Source organism: Rhinolophus ferrumequinum, chromosome 16, assembly GCF_004115265.2.
Source record: "Rhinolophus ferrumequinum isolate MPI-CBG mRhiFer1 chromosome 16, mRhiFer1_v1.p, whole genome shotgun sequence".
Lineage (NCBI taxonomy): Eukaryota > Metazoa > Chordata > Mammalia > Chiroptera > Rhinolophidae > Rhinolophus > Rhinolophus ferrumequinum.
The window spans coordinates 21,999,504-22,018,154 of NC_046299.1; the positions used below are offsets into that span (position 1 = coordinate 21,999,504).

The 18,651-nt window shown below is 43.0% G+C and overlaps 2 protein-coding genes across 2 annotated transcripts in view; one reads left to right on the forward strand and one right to left on the reverse strand.

The window, feature by feature from the left end:
* Positions 1-8,904: 8,904 nt before the first annotated feature.
* LOC117035839 (60S ribosomal protein L3-like) lies at positions 8,905-10,215 on the reverse strand. The gene is made up of 2 exons (XM_033129963.1): positions 9,346-10,215; positions 8,905-9,282 (listed from the first exon to the last, which is right to left on the reverse strand). Exons 1-2 carry the CDS (start codon positions 10,192-10,194, stop codon positions 8,920-8,922), a joined length of 1,212 nt encoding a protein of 403 aa, XP_032985854.1. The 5' UTR covers positions 10,195-10,215; the 3' UTR covers positions 8,905-8,919.
* Positions 10,216-13,820: 3,605 nt separating this feature from the next.
* NT5C2 (5'-nucleotidase, cytosolic II) overlaps positions 13,821-18,651 on the forward strand; it is a 79,329-nt gene continuing 74,498 nt past the window's right edge. The window contains exon 1 of the mRNA XM_033129967.1: positions 13,821-13,857. The gene's annotated coding sequence lies outside the window, so the exon portion shown is untranslated. The remainder of the gene's footprint in view (positions 13,858-18,651) is intronic.

An 18,651-nucleotide genomic window follows, 5' to 3' on the forward strand; every position in this document is an offset into this window, starting at 1 on the left:
TGGGAGAGTAAAGAAAGACACAGAAGGAGGACTGGGAAGTTTTCTTCTAACACATCCAAGTAGTTCAGAGTCCTTCTTGCCCCCTTGAAATTGGAACCAAGGTTCCAAATGGCCCCGTCACATTCTACAGGGCACAACAGAATGGACTCCTTCTAATTCCCCTGTGGTCTATCCACCTCTGAACGTTGCAGTGCCCTCTGGGGTCATTAGCAAATGCCTTCAGTTTTGCAACGTTTGATGTCTTCAGTGCTAGCTTTGAGGTGTGGACATTCGGGGAGGTGTCTAGTCACAGTGCCTCTTGTGTGCAGGAAGTTGCAGGATGGCCACGGACAGCCACGTTAGCCAAATGCTGGGGCACAGACAGGGGTTAGCCCTTGGCCACTGCCTCAAGGCAAAGTGGAAAAACCAAAAAAGGGAGTGATTTTTTTACTGAGATCAATTCAATGTAAAGCCCTACCTTTTATTTTGAGATAACGTCCTTCCTACTTTTCTGGTGTTAAATTGCCTTTCATGACTTAGTAATGATAGTAGATGGAAGTTTATTTTAATGTTCTGAATGGCATAGTTAAGAGATGACCATCCTTTGTGAATCCCCAAAATTGCTTTTGAAATGTTACTGATCCCAAAGAATCCCAGGTCTGGTAAGCACTCACCATTTTGGAGGGCCAGGTGACCCCAACTACTCAGGGGTGTAGGAGACCACAGAGAGCATCACCTTGAGAGTGATGGTAAAACATGGAACGGTAGAAGAATTAAAATTCCTGGAGTTGGGCTTTGCCGCCCATGAGTTCATGTAGAAAGAAAAGACTCTGGTTTTATTTGACAAACATTTATATGGTGCTTACTAGTTGCCCTACCCTGTCTCAAATGCTATGCAAATACGATCTCATTTAGTCCTCATCAAGCCTGTGAGGCAGATGCTATTATTATCTTCACCTCCATTTTAAAGATGAGGAAACGAAGACCTGAGGGTATTGAGAAAGTTGCCTGAGGTCACAGCTAGTTAGCAGCAGAGCCTGAAGTTGAAGCCAGGAGTCTGGCTCTGGAGTCCGTGCTCTTAATCCCTGCAACATGCTGCCTGGTTAGAAGAAATTTAAGACTTAAATGGCATGTAATGATCTATTTTCAGCATCTGATTCCATAGACAGAAGCTGCCTGTGGACTAAGCTGTCTGATCTGCATTGAGCTACTGTCAGTCATCTCTTTTGAGCTCTTTCCACAATTCCACTGGGAGAATCAGAGTGGACGGATGGCCCTTTGACAGAGCCTGGCATGACAACAGTGGCAAAAGCAATGAGCTTTGGATAAGGTCTGCAGGCCCTCGTAGCATGGAACCTGCGTCTATTCAAGGGCCTTCTGAGCGGTCCTCTGGAGCCTAGATTGGCAGTTTTCAAACACATTTTTGTAAAGCAACCAAACTCTATTTTCAAACATAGACATATGGACAGTTGATACACACACACACACACACACACACACACACACACACACACACGGAATCCCTTCTTAAAATAGATAAAAGTGGAGGTGTGTTGAAGCAGAAGTGGGAATCTAATTGACCTTACTCTCATTCCTTATGCAGTATCGAGGAACATAGTTTGAAAACCATTGTTCCAGACCAGGGTTTCCTGAAGCATGTCCAACAAAATATTAGTCTCATAAGATGCTTTGTAGAAAAAAATAGTTTCATGGTCAAATATATTTGGCAAACTCTGGATGTTCTAGCTTTGCTTTGTGGTTTACGATTATTTATTAGCAGGTAGAGTCTGAGAAGTCTTGGAAAGGGGGTGAAACCACTCTTAATCCACAATTTCCCTTTTTAAGAAAACTGGGTGAATTGTGTTATACTCTACAGTGGAATACTATAGAGCAATGAAAATAGACAAATGATTATTATGTATGGATGCAAAGTTCAAAAACAGGCAAAAATAACATCTACAGACTTAGAAGTCAGAGTAGTCATTATCCATGGGAGGTGAAGTAGTACCTGGGGAGGGGCACTGACATGAGTTTTGAAGCTTCTAGTTGTATTTTATATCTTGATTTGGGTAGTGGTCACATTGTTTACTCTGTGAAAATGATTTGTGCATTTTTCTGCATATCTGTACATCTATGTTATCCTTCATTTAAGAAAAAAGGGAAAAACAAAACACACCAACATTGAAGGGACCAAAAAATAAATATACATGACTTTGGCTCTCCAAAGTGTAACCTGTCATTTTTAAAAAATCAAAAAATCCTGCAGTTTCTCTGAGTCAGGTTACCTGGTTCAAACATAAGGCTCTGGGAAAACTGGAGGTCAGAAGTCTGAAATGGGTTTCAGTGGGTTGAAATCAAGGTGTCACCGGGCTGTGTTCCTTCTGGAAGCTCTAGAGAATCATTTTCTTGCCTTTTCCAGATTTTACAGGCTGCCAGGTATTCCTTGGCTTGTGGCCCCCTTCCATCTTTAGAGCTAGCAATGTCCAGTCAAGTCTTTCTCACATCTCATCACTCTGACACTGCCTCTGTCTTTTCCCTTTTTACATTTATGGATCCTTGTGATTACATTGGATACACCTGGAAAATTCAGGTGGCTCTCCTTATTTAAAATCAGATGGGTGACAAACTTAATTCCATCTGCTACCTTAATTCTCCTGTGCCGGGTAACACAGCCATAGATCCCAGGGTTTAGGCCACTATTCTGTTTTTCTACACCTGCTAAGGGACTAGCTATAGATCCTAGTACTTAACCCAGTCTCTCCATTATGAATTTCCTTTCAGGTAGTATCTGACCAAAAAATTGGTTGAAAAGAACTCTTTTGGATGTGCTAAATGTAAAGGAATACCCTCAACTACCTGTCACTCAAATGAAAGAAGATTTATTTACTTTTAACCCAATAGGACCCTTGTTACGAGTGCTATAGGTGCCAGGTAAGGGAGGACCCCAGCTTGTGACAGAAAAACTGTCTGGGACTTGGGGACTGCATCCTGTTCATGTCAATGAAATGCAGTCATTTAGGGTGAGTATCTAACATCTGAACTGGAACCAATAAGGGGATTAAGAAACTGGCACTCAGGAAGGTGAGGTGACATAGGAATTTATAATCCCTGATTCTGCAACCATAAATCAGTTTCTTTGTTTGGGTCAATTGTTAGTTTCTGCAGCAGAAGAAGGCTGTTGTTCACAGTGGCTCCTTGAGTGAGCAAACAAGGAAGAGACTTAATAAGTCAGTTGTTGCCTGGGCAGCAGGCAGCAGGAGGTAGCTCAGATTGGCTGCCGCCATGGCAACATTGATTACTGTCACAAGTAGGCATGAGGTAGATAGTAAGCATTGTCAGAGAACACATGGGCCACCTGTATCAGAATTAGCTGGGGAGTTTAAATTTCAAATTTCTAGGCCACATGGCCAGAGACAGGGATAGGGTCTGAAATCTGCCTTTTAGAAAGTTCCCCAGGCAACTTTTATTCCTGGTAAAATTGGAGAACCACCGATTAGAGAAAACAATACGTCACTGTCACAGTCCTCTATACAAACCCCTGTTGTGTATCCTTGATGAAGCCTCGGCCCTGTGGTCCAAGAACCAGAGCCACTTTCTCGTTTACAAAGGCCCCCTCTTCAAAAGACAAAGCGGGTGTTCAAGAGCATTGGGAAGGACTCGGGTGAGACCCACGCAGGGGTCAGCATGAACCGGGACTGGAGAGGACGGCTAAGATGCAGGACTAAGTCTCTGATACCCCCGAGAAATACCGTCCTCTCTCTGGGAAGGTGGTGAATGCAAGACACCAAGAACACCACCAAGAATCCGAGCTGCTGAGCTTTCCGAGCAGCTCTGCTGTCGTGAGCCACTCAGTTGCTGAGGAGAGTGTGTTCTTATCCTTTACACGGGTTAAGAACAAGTGGATTCGTGGATGTGTGCAATTCAAAGCGTTGTTTTTGTATTTCTCTCATACTACTTGTAACTCAAATTCTGGGCAGATTCTGGTTTGCTAGTTGTAGTGAACACTCCTGCCTGCCTACCTAGCATCCCCTTCTTCCCGTCAAAAATCCCCGTTTTGCTCAGATTTTCTCTCTATCCCCAACCCCAGGGACAAACTCTGTTTGTAATTAATGTCTGATCTTTCCCTAGCAATGATGATTGGTCCAAGGGGTCGCATGTGTCCTAATTCATCCAAGTTAGGTTGAAGGCAAGGACTGAGAGTCTGTAGTGCAGGGCAGCTGTCTCTGTCTTCTGTTGCCAAGAACAGGGAAACTTCTAGCCATCCTTGTAAGCATGAGGGGAGCCTGTTTTAGGATGAAGACAACCCTGTAGGTGGTAGGGGAAAGAGATGAAAAGTGTTCTTTATGGCGGTGTCGACTACTGAATCAGGTACCCCGGAGTCTGCCATACCTCTGGACTTTCTTTTTGCTTAAGCCTGTTTGATGGCATTTCCTGTTACGTACAGTCGTAAGTCTCCTAATGTCTAGTCACTGGCATGCTTTGTACTCTCTGGTTTATTCATTTTATATGTAAAATGTAAAAAAGTAAAACGAGAGAAGACTGGATTGTGGGCTGTAAACTTAATTGTACTTACCAAAGAACTGGCTTTCTGAATAGATAAGTAAATGCTCTTTCTCATTTTGACATTAGTATGTCTTAGTCTTTAGTATGGATGCTGCTTAACCCTAACGTGTGTGCTGTCTGTAGGGAGGTTGTCAGTTCTGGTGCCACTGTGAAGAGATGTTCCATTTTAAGTCCAACTACATCACTTATTTAGATGGACATTTAGAGACCAAGGTTGGAACGGTTGGTGATATATCAGGTATACCTGGAAACAAATTGTACTAGCGTCTTGCTCAGGTTCCTGCTCTAACAGGCTGCTGTTGACTTCACAAAGTGAGCCCAGGGATGTAAGAATGAGAGCCCTGGTGTGTCTCCTTTTTTTCCCCCCTCCCTCCCTCTGCCCTGCTGCTTGCCTTCCTCCTTTTTTTTTTTTTTTTAATAATTTAATCAAACTTACAGCATTGTAAAAAGCATTAAAAGGAAATCCACTCTCAATCCCAGCAGACATTCATTTAGTTATTAATGTATTTAAAAGTATACAGTGAATCCCCAATGTACCAGACCCTGAGCTAGATGCTGGTCTCCTCTCAGTGGTCACAACAGACGTCTGCACTCCTGGAGCTCACAGCCTACTGAGGAGGTAGATATTAAAGATATGATCACACAAATACTTATTTAACGGCAGCTGTGTAAACAGAGGGAAGGGAAAGGAAGGTACAGGGCATCATGAAAGTAAAAATCAGGGCAGAGGGATTAGGGAAGGCCTCTCTGAGTAACATTTAAGCTAGCCTTAAAGGAAGAATAGAGTTTGAAAGGAGAAAGAAGCTTTTCCGACAAAGAAAGCAGTTTATGCGGGGACATGGGGACCAGAAACTGAAAAGTGGCAATTTGGAAGGAACCCAGTGAACATGGAGGAGATGGTCCTATTTATGTACTTGATTCCCTTTTTAAAAAGTTTAAAAAAGTTTTTTACTGTGGTAAAATAGATATAAAGTTTGCCATTTTAGCTGTTTTCAAGTGTACAACTAGTGTACAATTCAGTGCCAGTGAGGACATTGCACAGTGATGTACAACCATCATCACTATATATTTTCAAAACTTTTTCATCATCCCAAACAGAAATTCTGTACCTAAGCAAGCAGTAACTGCTCATTCCTCTCTCCCCACAGCCCCTGGTAACCTCTAACCTACTTTCTTTCTATGAATTTGCCTATTCTACGTATTTCACATAAGTGGAATCATGTTTGTCCTTTTGTATCTGGCTTATTTTTCTCAGTGTAATGTTTTTGAGATTCATCTACGTTGTAGCACGTCCCAGCATTTCATTCATTTTTATGGTTGAATAATATTCCTGTGTACGTGTGTGTGTGTGTTTGTGTGTGTGTATTGATGGATGCTTGGGCTGCTTCCACCTTTTGGCTATAGCAAATAATGCTACTGTGAACGTTGGCATACAAGAACCTGTTTGAGTCCCTGCTTTCAATTCTTTTGGGTACGTACCCAGAAGTGGAACTGCTCGATCATATGGTGACTCTATGTTTGAGGAATTGCCAAACGGTTTTTCACAGAGGCTGCACCATTTGACATTCCCACCAGCAATGCAGAAGGGCTCCAGTTTTCTACATCCTTGCCCACACTTGGTATTTCCCCCTGCTTTTTTCCTTTTTCAAAATTATAGCTATCCTATCAGGTGTGAAGTAGTATTTCTATGTATCTGATTCTGACTCTACAGTCTCCCCAGGAATCCATCTCTCCCGAATCTCTGAAGCTCTTTCAGGTCATTAATCTGGCATACCTTCATGTTTTACCCAAGTGTCTAATTTCCTAAATAGATGTTCAACGACTTGGGGTAAAGTCGTAGGTGGGGGATCAGTTGGGATCTCCAGTGTCTACCACCTGCCAGGTGTTCAATAACTAAAATGATTGTGATAAAGGTTGCAGATCTTGTCTCTTTCCTGTTGTAGAAACTCAATGGAAGTTTTCAACAGGCACTTAAGAAATTTTTGCTTGATTCAAACGAATTAATTTTCATGAATGTATGAGGCAATTGATTGGTTGGTTCCATTCCATTCAGTTAAACTGCAGATCTGATCCCTGCCACTCCTCTGCTTTATGCCCTCGGTTGCTCTCTGTGGCGCTTTAGGTGAGGCTCTAGATCATTTACGCGTATGTGGTCTACAATACCCTGCAATGTCTACCTGCCTCCCTCCAGGACCACTTTTTTTGCCACTTTCTCCCTTTGTCTCTGGGCTTCTGACCATTCCGTAGATACTCAAGGCTCGTCCCTACTTTAGGGCCTCTGTACCTACTTGTCCCTCTTTCAGGAGGAATTCTCCACTCCTCCAAGCAAACCCCTCGCTCACATTTTACTTGAGTCCTACTCATGCTTCAGGTTTCAGCTTAGATGTTATTTCTTCAGGGAAATGTCTCCTGCCCTTCTCCCTAACCCAAAACCTAGCCCCTATTTCATTCTCCCTCATAGCCTCTCTTACTTTTCCTGCTTATCACTTTCCAAAGTTGTAGTAGAATAATTATTTGTTTATTTAAAGCCCATCTTCCAAGCAGTCAGAAACCTCCAGGAGGGCAGAAACTCATATCTCTATTGATCAGTGTTAGGCACATGGTAGGAGCTCAACGCACATTTTTGAAGAGATGTAGGAGCTCCGAAATCTTTTGTGTATGTCCTCAAGTTGGACTAGATGTTTATTTAGACTAAATGTTTTCTGATTGTCTCTTAGCATAGTGCCTGTATTGGCACTTATCACATTAAATGCTGACCCTTTGCTGTTAGAGAAAGGAGAAAGAAGAGAAGAGACTTCTGCGATAGCAGATTGGAACTAAGACAAAACACTTGCTGGCAGAAAGAGTTTGGGGAAGCAGCAGGCTGTTTCTGGGCCTCAGGCTACAGTGTTGAGTAATGCCTGCATTTCTTTGAGTGCTTCTGCCAAGAAGCAGGAAACTGACAGTGACCTGTAAATGCTGCTTACATTCTGGGTGACTTAGAATTTATGGTATTCTGGTCAAATAGTGTTGATCAGAGGGGTAGGATAGCCATGTGGGTGCTGGGGCAGGAAGCTCAGTGAGAGGCCATTGAAGACCACAGTGGGGTGGCCTCTCTTGCCAACCACTGCCAGGCCCTTCAGGCACTGTTAAATGAGAGACCCCGAGCAAGCTGCTCACGGCCCTTCATTGCTTCCTGAGGCTCCCCAACCCTCTCTTCGAAGGTTGTTTCATAGTTAGCATGGCTTGTTTTACTCCTGAAAGTCATGCAGCCAAATATCGTGTCCTTTTGTTTTCTTTTGCATTTTTAAAAATTAATTTTTGGTTAAAAAAGCAATACATGAATACATTTATCTTCTAAAACATTAAAACTAAAGGTCATACTCGCTTTGAACATTATCACCAGTCTCGGTCCTTTACCCCTCTTTAGAGATACATAACTTTTTTTTTTTTTTGCCCCTTCTGCCGTCGCCCCCCCTACCCCCCCGCCCCCTCCCTGTGGTTCAAGCTGTTGTTTCTCAGTCTAGTTGTGTAGGACACAGCTCCCTGGCCCATGCTGGTATTATGAGCCTTGCGCTCCCCCAGCAGCTCAAGGTAGCTCTCTCTGGCTGCCGGCCACTCATGGTAGCCCATGGCAGCACAGAGCAGCCTGGCCACCAGCAGCTCATGGCGGCACATGGAAGCCTATGGCAGCACACAGCAGCCCACACCAACCTCCGGCTGCTCACGGCAGCTCAGCTCCAGGGAGAGCTGTTGTTCACAATCTTAGCTGTAGAGGGTGCAGCTCACTGGCCCATGTGGGAATCAAACCCGCGACCTCGGGTGTTAGGAGCACAGCGCTCCAACCACCTGAGCCACCGGGCCGGCCTAGAGATAACTTCTGATATGAGTTCGTCATGTTGTTCTATAATTTGTTTAAAAAAATCTTTTGCAAACTTAATGTGTGATTGTCTGAGATTGGGCTGCCATAACAGAATGCTATAGACTGGGTGGCTTATAAACAAATTTGTTTCTCACAGTTCCAAATGTTGGGAAGTCCAAGAGCAAGTCTTCAGCAGATTTGGTGTCTGGTGAAGGCCCACGTCCTCATTCAGAGACAGTCCTCTTCTCGCTGTGTCCTCACAGAGTGGAAGAGGTGAGAGGGAGCTCTCTGGGGTCTCTTTTATAAGGACATTAATTCCATTTACGAGGGTTCTGCCCTCATGACCTAATCACCTTCCAAAGGCCCCATATCCAAATACGTTGGGGATTAGGTTTCAACATATGAATTTAGAGAGGACAGAGACATTGTCTATAGCAGTGATGACAGGAAATAATGGTATTTATGTCTGTATTTTTTTTTCCACTGGAAAATAACTTTTATTGAGATCCCACCAGCTGCACAATCTGTTCTTGACACTACGCTCCTTCCTCTTTTGCAATTCGGTCTTTCTTAAGTGGTCCCATGAATGCTTTCTTCTCCTCCACAGTCTGGAAGCGGCCATGGCCAACCTTGGACGTGGTGTCGATGAACTTCAGGTCAATCTTCTCCAGGGCCCGCCGTTTGGTCTGCACCAGCAAGGACTTGCGGAGAGTGAGCACCCGCTTCTTGGTTCCCACCACACAGCCTTTCAGCATGACAAAGTCATTGGTCACTTCACCGTAATGGACAAAGCCACCCAGAGGGTTGATGCTCTTGTCAGACAGGTCGTAATCGGTGGAGGCGTTGTTCTTGATGAGTTTGCCATCCTTGATGAGGTAGCCCTGGCCAATCTTGTAGATCTGAAGCGAAGGGAATGCGTGAGCACTTGGGGAGATGGGGCTGGACTCACATGCTCTCAGCCCCTTCTTGTTGATCTCAGTGCGGTGATGGTAGCCCTTCTGCCCATCCCGGGCCACCGAGAAGGCCACGCGGGCAGGATGCCACGCCCCAATACAGGCCACCTTGCGCAGCCCTCGGTGGGTCTTGCGGGGCAGCTTCTTGGTGTGCCAGCGGCTGGTGACCCCTTTGTAGCCTTTGCCTTTGGTGACCCCGATGACGTCGATCATCTCATCCTGTCCAAATACTTGGTTCACAGGGACCTGCTGCTCTAGCCTCTCACGGGCCCAGTCCAGTTTTTCAGCCACTGTGCCTCCATTCACCTGGATCTCCATGAGGTGGGCCTTCTTCTGGCGTAGAGGAAGCAGGCGCATCTGGGTGTGGGCGATGACGCGGATGACCTGGCAGTACTTCTTCATGCTGTTGAAGTCCTTCTCCAGCTGTTTCTTGCCATCATCATCCTGCCACTTCTTGCAGTACTTGGTAAAGGCCTTCTTCTTAGATTTATGCCAGTTCTTATAGAAGCGCCTTTTGCACTCATCACTGATATGCTCAGCAAAGATGGTCTTGAAGGTACGGAGGCCTCGAGGGTTTTCCACGTAGCCCACAATGCCCACCACCACCATGGGTGGCATCTCTACAATGGTCACAGCCTCCACGACTTCCTTTTTGTTCACCTTGGATCCTAGCCTATCGACCTCCCGCACGATGTGGGTCATGCCAGCCTTGTAGCCCAGGAATGCTGTGAGGTGGACAGGCTTGGAGGGGTCATCCTTGGGGAAGCTCTTCACTTTCCCGCGGTGCCGGCTGCTGCGCTTCCGAGGCAAGAAGCCCAGGGACCCATGCCTGGGAGCGGAGAACTTCCTGTGAGACATCACGCCGCCGATTACTGCCGGTAGAGCTATGTCTGTATTTTGTTGCCACTTTTTATTTTGAAATAATTTTAGATTTACAAAAGAGTTGCAAAGAGGACAGAATGTTTCAGGATATCCTTCACTCAGCCCCTCATAATGGTAACAGGTTACATAACCCTGCTGCCATGATTAAAACTAAGAAATTAACATTGGTACAATGCTATTAACTATAGATTTTATTAGAACTTCGCCAGTTTTTTCCACTAAGTCCTTTTTCTGTTCCAGGATCCAATCCAGGATCCTACATTGCATTTAGTTGTCTGTTTCCTTGGTCTCCTCCAATCTGTGATAGTTCTCAGTCTTTCCTTGGCTTTCATGATCTTGACATTTTTGAAGAGTCCAGGTCAGGTATTTTGTAGAATATCCCTCAATTGGGGTTTCTGATGAGTTTTCATGATTAGACTGAAGTTGTGAATTTTGGGGAAGAATTTTGAAAAAATTATAACTTTAGAGGGTAGACATGCTCCAGCAGAACACATATAAAAAAATCTTTGAAGTTTTAGTTGACTGCAAGCTCAGTGAGTCAGTAGTGTAGGTGCCAAGAACTTTATTGCGTGAATGCAAGGCAATAAGTCCTACAAAGATGAAGCTACAGTCCTGCTTTGTTCTGATGATACCACAGACATTTAGTTCAATGTTGGGTGACATACTCTAAAAGAGCTACAAGCATATGGACTAGGTGAAGGAGGAGTATAAGCACACAGACCTTTAAAACCAGGGCAAAGGAAGAACAATGGAAGGAATGGGAGATGTTGGACTGGAATACTACCTTGGGCAGAAGTCTTCATGTATCTGAAAAGTAGAAGGTCAAGAGAGATTAGATCTGTTTGTTCTCTGAGGCTCCAAGGGATAGGACTTAGGCCAGAGGGTCACAGGGTGGAAGTTTCAGAAACACTTTAGAACTGGTCAGAACTGCTGAGACCTGATCAGAATTGCTGAGACCAAGGAATGCATTGTTCTGGAAATAGTTGGCTTTCTGTCTTCTTGCAGATGCAAGTCGGTGGTAAGGTGAGTGGGTGGGGTAGTCGATATAACTAACATTTATTGAATGCTATGTGCCAGGACTGTGCTGAGGACCTTACCTCTTTTTTTAAATACTTTCTTTGTTTTTCAATTACAGTTGACATATAATATTAGTTTCAGGTATACAACATAGTGATTAGACATTTATGTAACTTACGATCAGCCCACTAAGTCTAGTACCCATCTGACACCATATATAGTTATTACAATATTATTGACTGTATTCCCTTTGCTGTACTTTATATCCCTGTGACTGTTTTTATGTATGGAAATTTGTACTTCTTAAACCCTTCCTCCTTTTCACCCATCCCTCAACCCTCTTCTCATCTGGCAATCATATTCTCTGTATGTATGAGTTTGTTGATTCATTTATTTTGTTTTTGGATTCCATATATAAAAGTGAAATCATATGGTATTTGTCTTTCTCTGGCTTATTTCACTTAGCAACATACCCTCTAGGTCCATCCACGTCATTGCAAATGGTAAGATTTCATTCTTTTTTTTTTTAATTTTTATAGGGGAACAGTGTGTTTTTCCGGGACCCATCCGCTCCAAGTCAAGTCGTTGTTTTCAGTCTAGTTTTGAAGGGCACAGCTCAGCTCAAGTCGTTGTTTTCAATCTAGTTGTGGAGGGCACAGCTCACTGGCCCATGTGGGAATCGAACCAGTAACGTTGGTTCTGAGCCAACCGGCCACCCCTAAGATTTCATTCTTTTTAATGGCAGAGTAATATTCTATTGTATATATACCACATCTTCTTTATCCATTTGTCTATCAATGGATACCTAGGTTGTTTCCATATCCTGGCTGTTGTAAATAATACTGCAATGAACATAGGGTGCATATGTCTTTTCGAGTTAGTGTTTTGGGTTTCTTTGGATAAATACTCAGAAGTGGAATTGCTGGGTTATATGATAGTTCTATTTTTAATTTTTTGAGTAAACTCCATACTGTTTTCCATAGTGGCTGCACCACACCAATTTACAATCCCAACAACAGGCACGAGTGTTCCCTTTTCTCCACATCCTCTCCAATATTTGTTGTTTGTTGATTTATTGATGATAGCCATCCTAACAGGTGTAAGATGATATCTCATTGTGGTTTTTATTTGCATTTCCCTGATGATCAGTGATGTTGCATCTATATGGTCAATTAATCTATGACAAAGAAGGCAAGACTATACAGTGGGGTAAAGACAATTTCTTCAATAAATGTTGGGAAAACTGGACAGACACATGCAAAAGAATGAAACTGGAGCACTTTCTTACACCATATACAAGAATAAACTCAGAATTGATCAAAGACTTAAATGTAAGACCTGAAAACGTAAAGGAACCTAGAAGAAAATATAGGCAGTAAACTCTTTGACATTGGCTTTAGTAATATTTTTGGGATATGTCTCCTTGGGAAAAGGGAAACAAAAGAAAAATAAACAAATAGGACTACATCAAACTAAAAAGCTTTTTTTAAAAATAAATTTTATTGGGAATACTGAGGAACAGTGTGTTTCTCCAGGGCCCATCAGCTCCAAATTGTTGTCCTACAGTCTAGTTGTGGAGGGCACAGCTCAGCTCTAAGTCCAGTTGCCCTTTAGTTGCAGGGGGTGCAGCCCACTATCTCATGTGGGAGTTGAACTGGCAACTGTGTTGTTCAGAACTGGAGCTCTAACCAACTGAGCCACCTGGCTGCCCCAAACTAAAATTTTTACACAGCAAAGGCAACCACCAACAAAACGAAAAGACAGCCTACTGAATGGACTAAGATATTCGCCCATGATACATCTGATAAGGAGTTAATATTCAAAATATATAAGGAACTCATATAACTTATCACCAAAGCCAAGCAATCCTATTAAAAAATGAGCAGAAGACCTGAACAGACATTTCTCCAAAGAGGACGTACAGATGGCCAATAGACATATGAAAAGATGTTCAACTTCCCTCTATTATCTATTTCATCCTGTCAACACCCTCTGATGTAGATACTTACTGTTATCTATCCCTGTATTATAGATGAGGGAACTGGGTATAGAGAGGTCAAATAATCCGCCCAATGTCAAACAATTTGTAAATGGTGGAACTGGGATTCCCACCCCTTCTGACACACTCCAAAGCCGATTCCTTTGGTCATCAATGGGATTCAAGCGTGAGGTTCGTTTGACTAGAAGATTCTGTGGCTGGGAAAGAGGATGTCCCCCCTCCCCACTAAGCGGAAGCCTGGGAGCGTAGGCAGGCGGAGTAGGGGGACGAGGTAGTCTTGCTGCTGAAGGGCCCGAGCAGAAGGCCAAGGGATATAGACCTAAAGGACATGGAAGGGTTGTCAATGTGCGTCATCCTGTAGCTCGCCAACAACCGACGTGTTGTTGTTTGAAGATTCCCTGACCCTCGCGAGGAAACGAGGCGCAGGCCCGCATCGCTGCTTTCCTCGGGCAGCACAGCCAGGGAGCGTCGCGGCGGCAGTGTTCTGCGGCGAAGCCGGGGAACGGAACAGCGCGCCAGTCCCTGGCCAGGCGCGAACTGGGGGCGGTGCCCGAGCGACGAGGGCTCGCGTCTAGGCGGCTGCGGCAGTTGCGCGCTGGGGTTGCTGCCGTGCGGCGGAACTGGTGAGTGCGGCAGAACCGGGGACCGGAGGAGAAAGAACGGGTGAGCGAGAGGGAGCAAGGGAGGGAGAAGGGTGCGCAACCGAGAGCGCGACACGGGGCAGGGGCAGCGCCTGAACCCCGCCCCGGCCCCGTCCGGGCCCCTGCGCCCTCAGGCCTCTCTCCGGCCGAGCGTCCGCCGGCGCGCCCCGGGACTACGCACCCGGGTCTCTGCATGCTCCCCAACCCCAGGTCGCCCTTGCCTCAGCGCATCCCCTTCCTCTGCGCCGCGGCGACGCTCCCGGCACCACGTCACGCTCGCGCCATTGTTTCCTCGCGGTCGGTTCGCTAAGACTCGCCTTAGCCTCGGAGCGCGGCCCTTCGCCTCCCGAGAGCCAGCCTCGCCGCGTTCTGCCCCACCCCCCGCTTTTCTCTCTCGCTGGTGGCAGCCCCCAGCCCACCTCAGGGAGACACCCCTTTACTCAGTTCTGCCTGTTTTCCGGCCGATGCCCGGTGTTCTCCCGTCCGCACCCGAGGCCAGCCTTTCCGTCCCTCTTCATGGGGCTTCCCATCCCGTGCGCGTTCCCGGTCGACTCCGAGGGGCTAGCGGCCGCTGTGGTAGGATGCACGGTTGACGGCGTTTTAGCAAGAACCACAAGAAGTTGCCAAATTGGCAGCTCGCATTGCCAGTTTTGTCGTTTGCATCACTTCCTGGAAAGCTCACATCGAATTGCAAGCCGCCATAAAAACTTAACTTGTTATTTCTAAATGGCTCCCAAGTCAGGGGACAGCTGTCCAGTGGCGGTCGGTTCCTTTCCTGGAGACCCGTGAAGCCGGAGAGAACCGAGAGTGAGATGCAGATCTGAGGCCTGAACCATTAGTTGTAAGCACGATTTGGTGGTTTGACTACATACAGTAGGTTTCAATGAAAAGCAAACGGTAGAGCTGGTGTCCGATTTATTGTTTTCCCATGCTTTCGGCGTTAAGGGCCGTTATGTTTGAGGGTTACACTGTAAAGCACAGTGCTCTGCAATGACGAGTCCCAATTTTAGGGGTGTGTGTGTATGTGTGTGCGTGTGTGCGTGTGTGTGTGTGTGCGTGCGCGCGCCTGTCCTGGTGCGGACAGGTTCTTCACGAGGTCTGTACACTCTTCATTGTATCTTTTAAGGCAGCCGATCCAAACTCTGCTAATTGTAATGTGAAAGAGAGAGCATTGAAAGTGCCATTTACCGTGGCAAATTAATATTGTTGAGGTCTTTTAAATGTTTATTGTGACATTTCAACAATGGTTAGAATTTATCCTGATAAAGACATCCAGGCCTGAAGAGGTTAATAGTTCAGAAAGACACAGCTAGTTAGTAATTAAAATCAGAACTCCATGTACTGGGCTGATGGTAGCACACACAGACTTTATTTCTGAAATGCATTTCTATTGCTATGTAAGCCACTACATTTCAGCAGTACAGGTTGCTGTATTAGTCTCATTAATCCAGATTTTAGAATTTAGTAATCAAATAATCTGAAAAGGGAGAAGGCTGAAGGAGACGTTCTGCAAAGTTTCATTCTGTTGTAAAATTTGATTTCATTGTATGAAAATTTACAATCAGCTAAAAGTTCCCCAAAATTTATAATTGTAGGAAAATTTGTCTAAGACACTATTTTCTTACTGTATCTGCAATTCTTACTGTAGTGACATCAGGCGTATTTGTCTAAAGAAAGCCAAATTACATTGGAATGGTAAGGGGAGGAATGGTCATCCGTTTCTAGTCTATTTCTGCTGTTCTCTGGGAAAAAGAAAGGAGCACACAAAACGTTTTTGTTTTTCTAAATGTCTTTTTGTTGCTTAACTCTCAAGCTTAATTCAATGACATACATAGTTTAAAAAAAACACCCAACTTTATCATTGTTTATGATTATGCTCTTTCTAGTTCTTATCTAAATAGAGTTTTTATGTAGTTACACTTGCTGTGTTGATATTGTTATTAATTTTGCACTTACCCATATTTCTGGGGTGTCCATGTATCTGGAGAATGCATCTGCTTTTAATTTGTAGAGGCTCTGTAATATGCTTTTACGCCTCGTAGTCAACAGTGCATGGAATACAGGATCTCAGTAAATTTTTGTTGAATAAATGTAACAGTTTGAGCTGCTTAGACAACATATATGAACACAAATGTTAAATATCACAAGGCATATGTTAGGTAACATGTGAATAGTAAAGGCAGGCAGTACTTTGAGCCAGGAGACCACATCACATGTGTTTAAGCGCTGGGATTTTGGAGTCTGGGTTTGAGACCTGGCTTGCAACCCTGAAGAACTTAACCTTAGAGAGCTTCATTCAGTTTCTCTCAATGAAAAAGGGAAAAATAAACAAATTTCACAGGGCTGTATGGTTAAATGGGATAATTCCATTGAAGCAATACTGGCATACATTAAATTCTCTACAAATGTTAGCTATTACTATATTTTGGTTCAGAGTGGAGAGATTACTGTAGGTTGATCGGATCAGGAAAGATATACAGAAGTTGACACTTCAGAGTAAGGAGAAGATACAAAAGTGGATATATTGAGGGTTTAATGGTAAAAGGTTTGGTAGAGCAATCACAGTATGAGATGTAGCTGGAGAGAGAAATTCTGATCAACTATTTACAAGATATGCTACATGGATTTCTTGCAGGTAGGGCAGAATTAATGAAGTAAGACAATTCTTTCTATGAGTAGCTGGTGTTTGTTTTGTTTGTTTTTTAGGTTCAGACCTGAAAAAGTTATTTGCTTTAAGGAAGTTGATAATTGCAAATTATTATGGAGTGCGAAGTTCCTTGTCATTTGACGTAGTAAACCTTACGTAACATTTTACCTTTTGAAATTACTGTGTTCTTTATTGATTACCAAAGTTTGCAGTGGCTGGTTTTTTTTTTTTTAAATGGAAAACAAATACAGCAGCAAACCAATAAAAATAGCAAAATTGCCAGCAGAATAGCAAAACTACCCCCTTTTTAGGCAGAATATAGAATCAGGAGGATTAAATTGACTTGGAGAGTGTTGAACTATTTGTTCCTACTTTTTGTGTGTCTCTCTTAGTTGGGAAGCATTATCAAGAGTGTGAGATGAAAAAGTCTGCTATGTCAGGGTCTGCTTGGAAAGAGAAGACCGAAAATGTGGTGAATAAAGTTTAATGGCGCATATATATTTGTATATTTATATACATGTATATATAAATATATTTGTTGTAGTATGTTTCCATTTCAAATATCCACTGGGTATATGTTTTTAAAAGCTTCGTGGTTCAGATTAATGAGGTTTCTTTATTGTTTACATTTATTTTAAAATATGAACTATTTCAAACATACAGAAAATAATGTAATGGTCATCTAATTATAGACCATCATATTTAATTTGTGTGCCCCTCATTTTCTAGTTGTGTGGTCTCTCTTTTCAATATATATTTTTTAAAGGGATAAAATTACAGAGGTAGTTGAGGGCTGTATGAACCTTCGCTATCTCATTCCCCCTCTTGCCCTGTCCTAGAAGTAAAGACCATCATCAATCTGGCAATTATTATTCCCATAATATTTTTGTACATTTACTAATATGTATTTATCCATAAAAGTACATATATTCTTGTTTAATATACATGTGATTCTGCAACTTGCTTTTTTGTTTAACATTGCTTTTGATATATATCCATGTTGGTAGATGTGTCTTTAGTTCATTCATTTTGATTGCTCTATACCATTCCATTATATGAATAAATCAGTTTGTTTATGGATATTTAGGTATTTCTGACTTTTTTTCCTATTATTAGCAGTGCTTTAACATTCTTGGAAGTGTCATCTTGTTTACCTGTGAGTGAGAATTCCATGCCTAGGGGAATTCTTAGGTGTAGGTTGTGAGGCTCTTCAATTTTATTAGATAATGCCAAATTATTTTCCAAAATACGAAATACAAAATTCCCATTAGCAGGTTGTGAGAGTTCCCATTTTGCCATATCCTTACAAACACTGATACTGTCAGACTTTTAAATTTTAAATAAAATGAAATTTCATTTTAATTTGCTTTTCCCTGGTTATAAGTGAGGTTGAACTTCTTTACATCCGTTTATTATAAAGTTTCCTTTTCTGCAAATTGCTGTTTATATCCTTCATTCCTTTTTCTGATGGCTTATTGCTTTTCCGTCATTGGTTTGTAACTCTCTTTATATTTCATACTAATCCTCTCTCAGTTATGGTGTTGCAAATGTCTTCTCACTGTATGTTTTTTCTTTTTGTTGTGTAGAACTTTTACATTTTTATTTGAAAAATTTTAACCCTACAGAAAACTGCAATAATAGTTAAGTGAATATAGTTACACCTTTCACCAGTTAATATTTGCCATTTTTTTCCCTGAACCATTTAAAAGTAAGTTGCAGACGTCATGACACTTCACCCATCAATAGCTACTTGAATATCCTAAGAACAAGGATGTCCTTCAAAATTACAATTATCACATTTAAAATGGATGTAGCAGTATTATCTAATATCCAGTACATGTTTAAAAATTTAACCAGTAATGGCCATCATAGCTATTCTCCAACCCCACCCCTGGTCCAGGATCTACTCAAAGATCATGAAATGCATTTAGTTGCCACATCCCTTTAGTTACTTTCAATACACAACAAGTCCCCAGCTTTGTGTTAGTTTGCGTAAAACTGATGTATTTAAAGAATCCCGGCCACTTTTGTAGAATGCCCCTCAATTTGGATTTGTCTAATCATTATTTCCTTGAGTTTAGATTCAGATTAAATGTCTCGGCAGGAATAAGCTGTAGGTTTTAATACAG

Bases quoted from the DNA above. Each gene is read 5' to 3' on its own strand.
- LOC117035839 (XM_033129963.1), bottom strand. From the start codon at position 10,194: ATGTCTCACAGGAAGTTCTCCGCTCCCAGGCATGGGTCCCTGGGCTTC. The intron at 9,283-9,345 runs GGGCTGAGAGCA...CCTTCGCTTCAG, and splicing joins GCACTGAGATCAACAAGAAG to ATCTACAAGATTGGCCAGGG.